Here is a 14,540-nt window from a genome sequence, read left to right on the forward strand (position 1 = left end):
AGATTCACAGTTTACATTGAATTTCTATAAGCACATTTTACTCTTTTTAGCAATATTTATTAATTGGCCTGGAATATATTTAATTAATTATTTATATGGAGTGTCCCATATTTAAATAACTTTGTTAAGCAAAGCTTTGCATTTAATATACTATCATTTTTATACCTTAGTGTAATGTTTGGCTTGTTCTAAATCTCACTTTTGTATTGACTGCTTAGTAGTATTTTTGTTTTTTTCATATCAGTCGACTTTCAAATGGATCATCTTAATAATAATAATAATAATAATTTAAGATTCTTTGTTACATGGAAAATTGTAATAACACTGCAGAATGTATTACAACTGTTCAACATTTTAGTAATTTTTATTTATAATTTATGTAGCAGGTGTTGTTCTTTACAGGTATACAATTCCTGTAGAGCTGTACTATAAACTCCAGTCCCAAAATTGTCGGCTGCTTTTTGAGTAAAACATATTGTTCCTTACAAAATGTCCTGTTTAATAATCTTAGTGGATGCTATGGTCCTCATTGCATTGTTGTATAACTGGCAAGTGCACAATTTGTGAAATTTAGTACATTTTATAGAGCTGAAATGTCAAAGTATTCACCTGGCATATTGAAGCCAATTTTACCATTTAAATAATCTGGTAATCAAATAGATTTGATGCCGAATACTGGATGAAGGTCAAAATACTGTAGATGGTAATTTACTGTGATAAAGAACTGGAGATAAAATAATTGTAGATTACAGTATAACCTATGGGGTGACACAATGGTGCTGTGTTTAGCACTTTTGCCTCAGATTCTGGTCAGATCCACATCTGTTTTCAGTTCATACTTTCTAATTATGCTGTACTTTTTTAAAATATTTCAGACAAAGACATATTTTTCTTTTATTTACCCCTCTGCCCCACAGTTTAAAATTATAAATCATTGCAGACGACACCATGTAGAAATGACAACACTTTTTATTTATGGTCCTGCCATTTTAGGGCATCATAATGTTTGGGACAATTGGCAACACATGTGTTTGTGATCACTCAGGTGTGTTTTATTGGTTCATTAGTGCAGGCATAAGATACCTAGGCTTGATTCTACCTACAGACTTCCTTTGGTGTCTGTAGTTGCCATTGTTCAACATGAGGACAAGAGCTGTGCAAAGTCAAAGAAGCCATTATGAGGCTGATAAACAAGAATAAAACCATTTGAGACATTGGTAAAACTTTAGGGTCACCTAAATCAACTCTCTGGAATATTATTAAGAAGAAAGAATGCACTGGTAAGCCCAGTAATTGCAAAGGGACTGGTTGTCCAATGAAGACATCCATTGCTGATGACAAAAGAATCCTCACTATGGTAAAGATAAAGTCCCAAACACCTGTCCAACAGATCAGTAACAGTCTTCAGGGTACAGATGTGTTTGTGTCATAGGCTACTATCCACAGAAGACTTCATCAACAGAAATACAGATGCCATGCTGCAAGATGCAAACCTCTAGTTAGCCACAAAAAAAAAACCAGGATGACCAGATTACAGTTTGTGAAAAAGTACCTAAAAGAGCCTGCAGAATTTTGGAAGAAGGTCTCATGAACAGACAAGACAAAGATGAACCTGTGTCAGAGTGATGGCAAGAGCAAAGTGTAGAGATGAAAAGAAACTGCTCAACATCCAAAGCATACCACCTCATCTGTTAAACTTGGTTGGGGGGATGTTATAGCTTGGGCATGTAAACTGCTCAAAAAAATTAAAGGAACACTTTGAAAACACATCAGATCTCAATGGGAAAAAGAAATCCTCCTGGATATCTATACTGATATAGACTGGGTAATGTGCTAGGAACGAAAGGATGCCACATCGTTTGATGGAAATGAAAATGATCAACCTACAGAGCCCTGAATTCAAAGACGCCCCAAAAATCAGAGTGAAAAAATTATGTGGCAGGCTAGTCCATTTTGCCAAAATTTAATTGCAGCAACTCAAAATTGTACGCAGAACTTTGTATGGCCCCTGTGTACTTGTATACATGCCTGACAACATCGGTGCATGCTTCTAATGAGATGACAGATGGTGTTGTGGGGGATCTCCTCCCAGATCTGGACCAGGGCATCACTGAGCTCCTGGACATTCTGAGGTGCAACCTGGTGGCATTGGATGGACCAAAACATAATGTCCCAGAGGTGTTCTATTGGATTTAGGTCAGGAAAGTGTGGTGGCCAGTCAATGGTATCAATTCCTTCATCCACCAGGAACTGCCTGCATACTCTCACCACATGAGGCCAGGAATTGTCGTGCACCAGGAGCCACTGTACCAGCATAGGGTCTGACAATGGGTCCAAGGATTTCATCCTGATACCTAATGGCAGCCAAGGTGCCTTTGTCAAGCCTGTAGCGGTCTGTGCATATGGATATGCCTCCCCAGACAATCATTAACCCACCACCAAACTGCTCATGCTGAATGATGTTACAGGCAGCATAATGTTCTCCATGGCTTCTCCAGACCCTTTCACTTCTGTCACGTGCTCAGGGTGAACCTGCTCCCATCTGTAAAAAGCACAGGGCACCAGTGGTGCATCTGCCAATTCTGCTATTCTATGGCGAATGCCAATCGAGCTGCATACTGCTAGGCAGTGAGCTCAGGGCCCATTAGAGGACATGGGGCCCTTGGGTCACCCTTATGAAGTCTTTCTGGTTGTTTGGTCAGAGACATTCACACCAGTGGCCTGCTGGATGTCATTTTGTAGTGCTCTGGCAGTGCTCATCCTGTTCCTCCTTGCCCAAAGGAGCAGATACTGGTCCTGCTGATGGGTTATGGACCTTCTATGGCCCTCTCCAGCTCTCCTAGAGTAACTGCTTGTCTCCTAGAATCCCCTCCATGCCCTTGAGACTGTGCAGGGAGACACAGCAAACCTTCTGGCAATGACACGTATTGATGTGCCATCCTGGAGAAGTTGGACTACCTGTGCAACCTCTGTAGGGTCCAGGTATCGCCTCATGCTACCAGTAGTGACACTGACTGTAGCCAAATGCAAAACTAGTGAAGAAACAGTCAGAAAAGATGAGGAGGGAAAAATGTCAGTGGCCTCCACCTGTTAAACCATTCCTGTTTTGGGGGTCATCTCATTGTTGCCCCTCTAGTGCATCTGTTGTTAATTTCATTAACACCACAGCAGCTGAAACTGATTAACCACCCCCTCTGCTACTTAACTGACCAGATTAATATCCCATAAGTTTCATTGACTTTATGCTATATTCTGATTAAAACGTGTTCCTTTAATTCTTTTGAGCAGTATATTTCTGAAACAGGTTTTGACACAATTACCCTCATTGATGATGTAGCTGGTAACAGCAGTTGCACAATGAATTCTAAGGTGTATATAGATATCTCATCTGCTGAAATTCCAGTAAACGTCTCCAAACCTATTTGGCAGCACTTCATTCTACAAGAAGATAATGATCACAAACATACTGCTAAGGCAACAGAGGATCTTTTCAAAGCTAAAAAATGGAAAATTCTTGAATGGCCAAGCCAGTCATCTGATTTAAATCCAATCAAGCATATCTTCCAAATGCTGAAGAGAAAACTTAAGGGGACAAGCCCCCAAAATAAGTAAAAGCTGAAGATGGCTGCATTAAAGGCTTGGCAGAGCATTACCAGAGAAGATACTCAGCACCTGGTGATGTCTATGAATCACGGACAAAGTACTAAGAATGATAGCTTTAATATACTGTACCCACCATTGCTATGTCCCTAACATTATGGCACCCTGAAATGGGAGGACCACATATAAAAAGTATTGTCATTTCTTTATGGTGTGACCAAAATATATTCAAATACCCTTAAATTATAGTCTGCAATGTGCACTTTAATCATGTCTAAACTGTTTGATTTATATTTTTAACCTTTGTAGCAGAGTATTAAGTCAAAAAAGTGTCCTTGCACTGAATACAAAATACATATATATTATATATATATATATATATATATATATATATATATATATATATAGTATATTATACTTCTAAATAGATTATGCATAGCACCATATTATTCTGACATCAGCTTATTCCAACTCAGTGTCACAGCAGGATGGTGTCGATCACAGCACCTGGGCACAAGACAAGAAAAAGCCCTGCACAAGCTTCAGTCTATTACAGGTTGCCCTTATACACATACCCACACTCCAAAAGGGTCCAAGAGCTTGTACAGATTAGAATTACTCTGTACATTTAAAAGCAGAACAGCAGCCACAATATTTGAAATAAAAAAATATCAATCAGACTCTGGTAAATTGTATCTTTCATAAACTTATTTGTGTTAAAAAAACATTGTAACTCTTTCAAAGTGATGGATAACTGAAAGTTAAACATTAACTGTTTTAATATTAAATCCTGTACACTGGGCTTACCCATGTAAAAGAATCTCTGAACACCTGAATGACAATGAAATTAGAAACATCATGGAAAAGTTGTGCATTTACTTCTTACTGAATAGGCCTGGCCTTGGTCAGTATAGACTTTTTTCATATCCAAGTAAGTTTTTCTCTGGGTATTCTGGGTTTCTGCACATATCCCAGAAATGTGCTTCCTACTTCTAATATATCTTTACTGTAACCATTTGTGTTCATTTCAGTATTAGACTGTATTCAATATAAAGCCTTGAGCATAAGAAAGGCGCTAGATAAATAAAATGTAATATTATTATTATTATTATTATAACTAACTGTTTCTATTTTGTATTACTCAAAACTATATTTTATTGTGTTTTGTTTTGTTTTGTTATGGACTTTTGTGAACCTTAAAAGTTAGATCAGGAATAAATCTTTAGAAAAAGCAGAAGTGGACTAAACACATAAGCATTATTAGTACCAGTAGATTACCAGGTAATTCTTTTTTCTTGTCTAATTAAATTTGCCATAGTTTCATCTCTGCTGATCACACCCTATATAATCCTATGTGCTACATGATTACTGACAAAATTTCACTTAATCTAAGACTCATTGAAGTAATTTATGGATCCTATGAGTAGCTGGAAGACTCGGAAAACTCAATAGATAGACAGATAGATAGATAGATAGATAGATAGATAGATAGATAGATAGATAGATAGACAGACAGATAGATAGATAGTAAAAGATATGTGCTTGTTTTGAAATGTGATTAGGATTTCTGAAATTAAGCTCTTATTGAATGTTTCCATATGTTTTTAGTTTTCCTTTTCTACAACTGATGGGCACATCTGTGTGTTCTCTAGATGCCAGGTGTGCCGCGCCCCCCAGTGTCTACCGCATGCCATCGTATTCACACTCGCCTTATGAGCGTCCCGGCTGGAATCCCCGTCTGTGTGTGCTATCTGGAAATCAACTCTTTATGCTAGACGAGGAAGAGGTGATTCATCTTCTTCAGAGTTTTTTTTTTTTCTTAATTTTCAAGAACACTGTTCATGTTTATCCCCGAATAGTAACAGTCTTTCAGATATTTTTGTCTTTCTGTATGTTTTACTGTCTGTCGATCTGCATTCCTGTCTCAGTTATAATTTCTGTTTCTCCCTGTCTCTGTCAGATTGTATTTAATTAAAAGTATCTGTTTCCTTCATTTTCTCTCATCAATATGTATCTCTCAGGAACTGCTGTAACAAAGGAACTGTTCCCATTATTTATATTATTTTTGACTGGTCTATACATTCTAATATAATATAACTTTTCATCAATATTTTTGAACTCTCCCTGATAGAATATCATGTTTTTTCCTTCAGATCACTAATGCTGAATGGCATTCTCCACTGTGAAATATTGCGTAACAATAATTTACTCAACCATTCTGTCCTTTCCAGTTGTCTCAAAGCTGTGATTTATTTTGCAACAGTCTTTTGAAAAAAGTAAAGGAACCACTAGGCTCCTTTAACTCAGGATTTCTTCATGCCAGAATTAGTTTACTGTCTACTCTCATTATATAGGCAGTTGAATAAGACCCTGGAGTGATACATCTCTTTGCTCTATTACGTCTTCTCTACTTGCTAAGCCTGGATTGTATACTCATCATGCACTGATTGCACAGCTAATATGATTTAATATACCTTTAAATTACTGGTGAAGGCACTGGGTAATAATACAGCAACAATTTACTCAATGCGTGATATGAAGCTAGTCAGTGTTTTGACATCTTGTACAGGTTGATATTGAAAGTACACTGGCAGATATCTGTCATTGAATTGTACACATTTAAATCAATCAATAAGTAACTATAATAGTAAGAACCCAGTAAGGAATAATAGAATCTATTGGCAAATGTACCAGTAGTAGTTTAAAATTATATTGACACTCGCTTTTTACACTTGAATAAATCCTCCAGAAAATCCCCTGTCATGTTTAGGTCTCCAATCTACCACCCCAATTCCAAAAAAGTTGGAATGCTGTGTAAAATGTAAATAAACAAAGTATGCAATGAATTGCAAATCTCAGAAATTCATATTTTATTCGCAATAGAACATAGAAAAAATAACAAATGTTTAAGCTGATAAACATTTTAAGAAAAGAATATTTTGATATTAATGGCAGCAACACATCTCAAAAAAGTTGGGACAGGGCCACTGTGTAGCATCCCCTCTTCTTTTAACAACAGTCCGTAAACGTCTGGAAACTGAGGAGACCATCTGCTGGATTTTTGGGAGAGGAATGTTCTCCCATTCTTGTCTGATATAGGATTCTAGCTGCTCAACAGTCTTGGGTCTTCTTTGTCATATTTTTCATTTCATGATGTGCCAAATGTTTTCAGTTGGTGAAATGTTTGGACTGCAGGCAGGTCAGTTTAGCGCCTGGACTCTTCTACTACAAAGTCATGCTGTTATAACAGACGCAGTATACAGTTCATTATTATCTTGCTGAAATATGCAAGGCCTTTCCTGAAAAAGACTGGATGGGAGCATATATTGCTCTTAAACCTGTATACTGTATACCTTTCAGCATTGATGGTGCCAATTCCATAGGCACCAATGCACCTCCATACCATCAGCATTGCAGGCTTTTGAACTGAGTGATAGTAACAATCTGGATGGTCCCAGTCCGGAGGACGCAGTGCCCATGTTTTCCAAAAAGAATTTCAAATTTTGATTCTTCTGACCAAAGAACAGTTTTCCACTTTGCCGCAGTCCATTTAAATGAGCTTTGGTCCAGAGAAGACAGCCGCATTTCTAGATCATGCTCACATATGGCTTCTTCTCTGTATAAATGAGCTTTAACCTGTATTTGTGGATGGCACAGCAAACTGTGTTCACAGACAATGACTTCTAGAAGTGTTCCTGAGCCCATGCAGTGATTTCCATGACAGAATCATCCTTGTTTTTAATGTTGTGGGGCCTGAGGGCCTGAAGATGACGGGTATCCAATATTATTTTTTATCCTTGTCCCTTGCACACAGAGATTTCTCTAGATTCTTGGAATCTTTTGATGATATTATGTACTGTATATGATTAGATTTTCAAAGTCTTCACAATTTTATGTTGAAGAACATTATTCTGAAATTGTTTCACAGTTTCTACATACAGTTTTTGCAGATTAGTAAACCTCTGCCCATCTTTACTTCTGAGAGACTCTGCCTCTTTAAGATGCTCTTTTTATACCCAATCATGTCACTGACCTGTTGCCAAATAACCTAATTAGTTCAATAATGTTCCTCCAGCTGTTTCTTTTTAGTACCACTTACTTTTTCAGCCTTTCGTTGTCCCCGTTCCAACTCTTTTGAGACGTGTTGCTGCCATCAAATTCAAAATGAGCTAATATTTTTCATTAAATAGTAAATGTCTGACTTTCAACATTTGATGTTTCCTACGTTCTACTGTGAATAAAATTCTGTTTTTATTTACATTTTACACAGTGTCCCAACCTTTTTGTAATTGGGGGTTTATGATATCCCCTTTAATAAGATGCTTTATATTTCTATTACCATACAGTCAACACAAAGTTTTACTGTTGAATATATTTCAATTTCTGTACACTATCCTAGACAACTAGTATGACTATTGGTTTTATGTCTGATCAAATTCATTATCAGAATACTTTTAATTATATGCCTTTCCTTCTGCCAGTCTTTATTTTTCAGGGTACTTAAAAAATATTGTATCTTGCAGCTGGTTACAATGTTTTCAAAGAGAAGCTGGAGACTGTATTAAGGGACAGGTATATCTGTTTTCCTCTACTCAGCGTGTCACCACAATGTTTCTCAGTAGAAAAAGCAGTACAGAAAATTGGACGAGAATAACTTTTTCTAAATGTTTCAGCAATGTTTTCTCACAGTGGAGCAGTCATTTCAGTGTTATTATCAAGTATTTAGTTGAGAAAAGCTATTAGTTCAATACTAAAGTCTGAGCAAGAAACATAAATATGATGTAATGCTCTTTCATGGGTATTTAATGAATTTCTGCAACAAGTACAACATGTCTTATCTGTTTTATTTCCGAATTAAATTACTAAATGATGAAGGAGAAAAAAAAAACTTGCTTAATGATACATAAATGTACATGAAAGGCCAGAGCTAGCCTTGTAGACACATGGGCTAAACTGAAAACTATACATACTATACAGTGTATTAAGGTGAACCATTATAATGCTGCTTTTACATTTCTATATTATATTGCAAACACTGTTTGTCTAATATTTCACATATCTGAGCTATGTATCTTTTCCTTTACTATATTTTATTGGTCACCATACTAATACAAAATATTTTTATGTTCCATTTTATACAAAACTGTAGTTTCAGTTTAACTCTCACCAGCTATTTCACAGAAACATATATTGCTTTTAATGCTCCACTTTTGTATTATTTCATGTTATCTTTGACTGCATCTTACCACATTGTATATTTTGTTTGATGGTGAATTTAAAATTACATGTTCCACATTCCATATTGTCATCATATATCACATTTTCCTGTAATTCCTCCCACTTTTGTGCATTATTGTCATTTTGTCTGTTGTATTAAATATGCTATACGGGGCTTCCTTCAAATGTTTTGTAATAGAGCATAGATTGTCTTATTATAACCACTCAAATTATGTATTGTAATCATCAGGTCCATCCTTTGTTGATGCGTGAAAGGAGACCAGAGCCCCACCGCAACAAATTGTTGCGTCGCACTGTAAGTGTGCCAGTGGAGGGGCGACATCACACCGAGCAAGGTAAGATTTATTAGAAGGGAATAAAAAGAGTATTTAAAGACCTGCACCCCATTGTTACCTGGAGATTCATATATCTAGCCAAATGGAAAAAAAAAAATCATTAATCTAAATACCCTTAAACAAAGGAAGTTTAGAGACTTTTCTACTGAACAAAAATCTAATTCAAATTGTTTGTATAAATCTGATCCATATAGGATGCATGCTACCACTGTCAATTTAACACATCTTGAGTAAATGAATTAAAAATGTACTTTTTGTAGTTTTCTGGGTGCTGTTAGAATTTTGGGATTTATTCTGCAGAGATTAACAAAATTGTTACTTTTTTGTTTGCCTGGTAAATATATCCAATTAAAATGTTGGTAAAGAAAGCTAAACACACTGAACCTTAAATGCTGCTTGCTTTTAATTGCTTGTTAACAGTTAATACTAGATGTGTACTTTAACAAACATTTCTGAAAAAAAAATGCTGCACTAGTATACTAAAGTAGAACAAGTAGAACCTTTAAGTAGCCTATGAGCTAAAATAATGTTTTAACAAATAGTTTTTTACTCTTTTTCTTGATTGATAACAAACTAAAAATTCACTTTTTACTTTTATAAAACTTTTATTAAAGTGTTCAAATATATATATAACTCATACTGATACAATAGTCATTTATTAAATAATAGCATAGGACATGCTGCTAGGTAAGTGTGAAGTGAATGAATTATAAGCGGTAATCTTTATTTAATCTAACTGGCGATAATAAATTCTTTCAAGATGGAATTGTTGAGTGTTCATCTACATTAATTAATTTCATTTAATGCACCTTCTCTAAAACAGGTTTGAATGATCTTTTTTCAGTTTTTTCGACATTATATGTATTATTCATTTTTCTCAGTTTTAAAATGTTTAAATTGTGGAATAGGTTTCCTTCGTGTTTGATAATACTTTCAAAAAATGAATCAGCTGTTGGACAATTTAAATAAAATATTTGTCATCTCATTATATTAGTTAGGAAAACAGAAGACAGTTATTTTAAGAATATAATGTATATAATCCCAGGTCATCAATCAATTGAAACAATCACTTTAAAATTAAAGTATTCTGTTACTATAGTGGAATGGTAAGATTTATTCATGTATTGTAGTTTAGCTACTGTATATGATTTAATGAAAAAATGCACTATATATATTTTATCTTCTGTATCATGTACTGTAATTACTACATTTAATAATACTTTCTTTTCAGTTGCTGACAGGTAGGTGCTCCACTGGTATACTCCTCAAGCTGCTAAAAATTCACAATAATGTTTCATTACTTTTACTATGTTTTTTAAAAGGAATTGGGCAGTACAGTGTCATAATGCAGTGTCTTAGATCTCCATGTAGCAGTGTTTGATTCCCGCCTCAGTTCCTCTCAAGTGAAGCTGGTATATTCTCGTTTGTTTGTTTAAATTTCCCCTGATACTATACTTCACCCTCCTCTCTTATCACAACAATGTTAGCTTAATTTCAACACAAAATGAGCTCCTTTTGAATATCTATATGTATGTGTGAAAAGTAGTTGCAATCTTCAATGGATTGGTGTCACTTCTTTGATTTTTTCCATGCAATGGAGGCTGCCACGGTATGTTCTGAATTTCTGTTGTCCTGTATATAGGTTCATTGGGTCAATATTTATCACATGTAAGGAGTACTGTGAACCCTTACTTGCATGTTGCTAATCAACTTGCAATATAATCAGTGAATATAGTTATATAACAGGAATGTCTGAAATATTGATTTTAAATGTCCATTGGTGTTTGGTATTTGGAACAATGTCAATGATTTGGCACAGGAAATGAATGACTGTTGAATTTGATAATTTAATAACACTTCATGATAATAAATCCATTATGCACAGCTGCCACAGTGTAACACGGAAACATATCATCTGATAAATTGTAATAATTGTATCTTTGCTCACATTTGTAATATTAAGTGCTCTGTTATGTCAATATATGATAGAAATGTATATTGAGGTCATAAAGTAGCATTGAGGTATATTTTATATTTTGCTTTCTATTAATGATAAACACAGAATAACAATCAGGCAGTTACATAATCATGGTATAGCTTTGGTTCATTCAGATTGCCTTTCATTCTCCAGAAAATAAATACCAAGAAAAACTGTACAACATAAAAAAAACGTAATCATCAATATCATAGAGTAATATTTTTCAGTTATACAAATTTAGTTGTAGCCAGGTAATACTAGCTTTTATGTATGATTGTTTGAATTTGACTTACCTTTTGTTAAAAACATGAATCTATGAAATTTTAACATTGACACTTTTCCAAAGGCTCCTTGCTCCTTCCTTTTATCTTTTTTACTGTATGCAAACAGAAATTGTCCTTTTTTCTCCCCCAAGATAAAATCCATTTGCAAATCTCCTCCAAAAGATATTATTTTCTGCTATTCCATGTTTTAAAGCCAACATCGAGAATATTTGTACACCAGAGGAGTGGTGTTTTCTGTGAGGAGCACATTTATTTTCATCCTTTAAAAATAATGAAGTCTCAATATGTCTATTATGAACAAGGAAAAAAGCTAATAAGATGCTAGTACAAAAATCTACAATACAACTATTGTCAGTCACTGAACATAAAGAAGTTATTTATATATTTAATAAATACTGTAAGATGTTTTGTATATTAGAAGGCAATGAAAATGAGGGTCCATTTAGAGATTTTCTGATAAAATAAAATTACTGCTGCTCCAGACATGTAATGTATCAGAGAAGTTGGATAAACCTCAAAGGCTCTATAAGATTCAAGACACTATTAAATCCCTACAAGACCAGAAATCTACGGGTGCAAATGGCTATCCAGCAATATTTTGTAAGAAACACTTTTCTGAATGAGGCCTGTTAAACTTAGCCTTGCTCAAGAAAGCCAAATAAATAATCTACTGACTAAAAAACCTTGCCAGGAGCAGTATTTTTCTAGTTTTAAAATATTTCTTAAGCTTATTATTTACTTGGTGTTTGATTCTTTTTTTTAGTTTTTATTTAGCTTTTTTTTTTGTTCTTCTTTAGTTTTAGTTATTCAGCAATTAACTTTTACTTTTAGTTGCAGTATTGTTTTGTTTTACTCACCAAAAATGTCCACACAGATACCGTTCTGCAAGCGTAAGCTCTGTTTTCTTCATAGTTATCAAATTCTACATCATTCATGTTGTACCTGTCAACTTAATAAATACAATTTTTCTAGCTTTGTCATTTGTTACTTTAACCTGCAATAGGTTTAAGCAAAAGGATTATTTAATTTCAAAAACGCTCCCACTTTTATGATTCCTTGTTTGATTATTGTTGTTTCTGAACAGTAAGATCACTGCAATCATATTTGTTGATGCTGACTATGTGTCATCTACCCATTTCCAAACTTTGAAAGTATTTTTTCAGGGAATTCTTTCAGGGAATATGTTTCGAAATACTGTTGAAGTCAGTAATTGAAAAGTGTTAATAAAAGCAATAACAGAAATAGTGATGAAAGTGTGTTCTGTATACTGTATAGTGTATTTCTACATGTTTATTATTTACATCAAATACTAAACATCTGTTACAGGAACATGTAAGATCATTCACTTAATTAGTAACATGCCAAACCTTGGTAGCTCCCTGTGAGCCTAAACTGGGCCGATGTAATTTAACAACTCATTTATATATAACAAGAATATTTATTGCATTTAGCTCATTTTCATACAAATGATGTAGTTTAAAGTGCTTTACAAGACAAATAAAGGAAAGTTTATAAAAAATAAAAATAAGATTAGGCAATACTAAATAACAGATTAAATTAAGGTCTGGTGGCCAGAAGGACAGAAAAAAAAATCTGCAAGGGTTCCAAGGCCCTGAGACTGCCCAGCCCCCACTGGCCATTCTACCTAACATAAATGATCTAATTCAGTCCTCATGGTTTTCAGGCTTCACGTGAAAGAATTTGGTGATGATGGTCATGTGGACATCTGGCATTCAATCCATCATTGTAGGAATTGCATGGTGCCTTAATCAGATGGTGGTTATACAGATCAACACCACAGAAAAAACGGAAAAGAACAGCAGAGAAAGTAGGGATTAGTATGGATTATGGAACCATGAAAAAATGATAACTCAATGTATATACAGTATATCAGGGTTACACTAAAATGTAGTTATGAGAAAGCCATGTTAAAGTATTGGGTTTTTTTAACAGTTTTTTAAAGTGCTCTACTGTATTAGACAGGCAAATTCCTGTCGGTAAGCTATTCCAGATTTTAGGTGCATAACAGCAGAAGGCAGCCTCACCACTTCTTTTAAGTTTAGTGCTAGGAATTATAAGCAGACACTCATTTGAAAATCTTAGGTTATGATTTGGAGTGTAAGGTGAAAAGCATTCCGAGATATAGAATCGACCAAGATTATTAAAGTCCTTGTTAACCATAAGCAGTATATTAAAGTCAATTCTAAATGACACGGGTATCCAATGTAGTGACATCAAAATTAGAGAGATGTGCTCATATTTTCTTTTCCTAATTAAGATTCTGGCAACTGTATTCTACACTAGTTGCAACCAATTGATGTCTTTTGTAGATAGTCCTAAAAGGAGTGTGTTACTGTAATCTAGTCAATAAAAATATTTTGGCAACTGAAAGTATTTAGTTAACAATTCTAATATTCAGTTGTAAAACAGGAAATATTCTGCCTTAAGCATGCTCAGTTGATGGGAAGATGGGAAGAATACACAAATTCCATAAAGATGCTGTCCAGGCTAACAATCAAAACTGTGCTCATTGTGCTGTGTTACAGGAACTCATTCTGTAAAACCACATTGGCAATATTAAAAAAAAAATTAGCACTAATAACCTGATTAAAACTAAATATATATGTGTAATGTTGGCTCAGTTGATAGCTCCTGTGGCATGCCAAACTTCTGCTTAATCTGTCACTGCAATGATACCAGGAATAGGTGTCATCATTTTAAATATATATATAAAATAGGGTGGCATGATGGTGCAGTCGGTAGTGTTGCGCGGCCTCGCAGTTAGGAGACCTGGGTTTGCTTCCTGGGTCCTCCCTGCATGGAGTCTACATGTTCTCCCCGTGTCTGCGCGGGTTTCCTCTGGGTGCTCCGGTTTCATCCCACAGTCCAAAGACATGCAGGTTAGGTGCATTGGCGATTCTAAATTTTTCCTAGTGTGTGCTTGGTGTGTGTGTGTGCGCCCTGCAGTAAGATGACGCCCTGCCTGGGGGTTGTTTCCTGCCTTGCATCCTGTGTTGGCTGGGATTGGCTGCAGCAGACCCCCGTGACCCTGTAGTTAGGATATAACGGCTTGGATAATGGATGGATGGATATATATAAAATATG

At 35.1% G+C, this 14,540-nt stretch overlaps 1 protein-coding gene across 12 annotated transcripts in view; it reads left to right on the top strand.

Moving 5' to 3' along the window:
- LOC120539167 (ras/Rap GTPase-activating protein SynGAP-like) overlaps positions 1–14,540 on the top strand; it is a 181,772-nt gene that overhangs the window by 116,267 nt on the left and 50,965 nt on the right. For 7 of the 12 annotated variants that reach the window (XM_039768987.1, XM_039768991.1, XM_039768990.1 and 4 more), the window contains exons 1-2: positions 5,243–5,386; positions 9,068–9,173. In XM_039768987.1, coding sequence (XP_039624921.1) covers positions 5,288–5,386; positions 9,068–9,173 — 205 coding nt within the window. In that variant the 5' untranslated portion in view covers positions 5,243–5,287. Of the gene's footprint in view, positions 1–5,241; positions 5,387–9,067; positions 9,174–14,540 lie in introns of those variants that run through there. The other 5 variants (XM_039768988.1, XM_039768989.1, XM_039768984.1 and 2 more) reach the window with 3 other exon arrangements.

Source organism: Polypterus senegalus, chromosome 11, assembly GCF_016835505.1.
Source record: "Polypterus senegalus isolate Bchr_013 chromosome 11, ASM1683550v1, whole genome shotgun sequence".
Lineage (NCBI taxonomy): Eukaryota > Metazoa > Chordata > Cladistia > Polypteriformes > Polypteridae > Polypterus > Polypterus senegalus.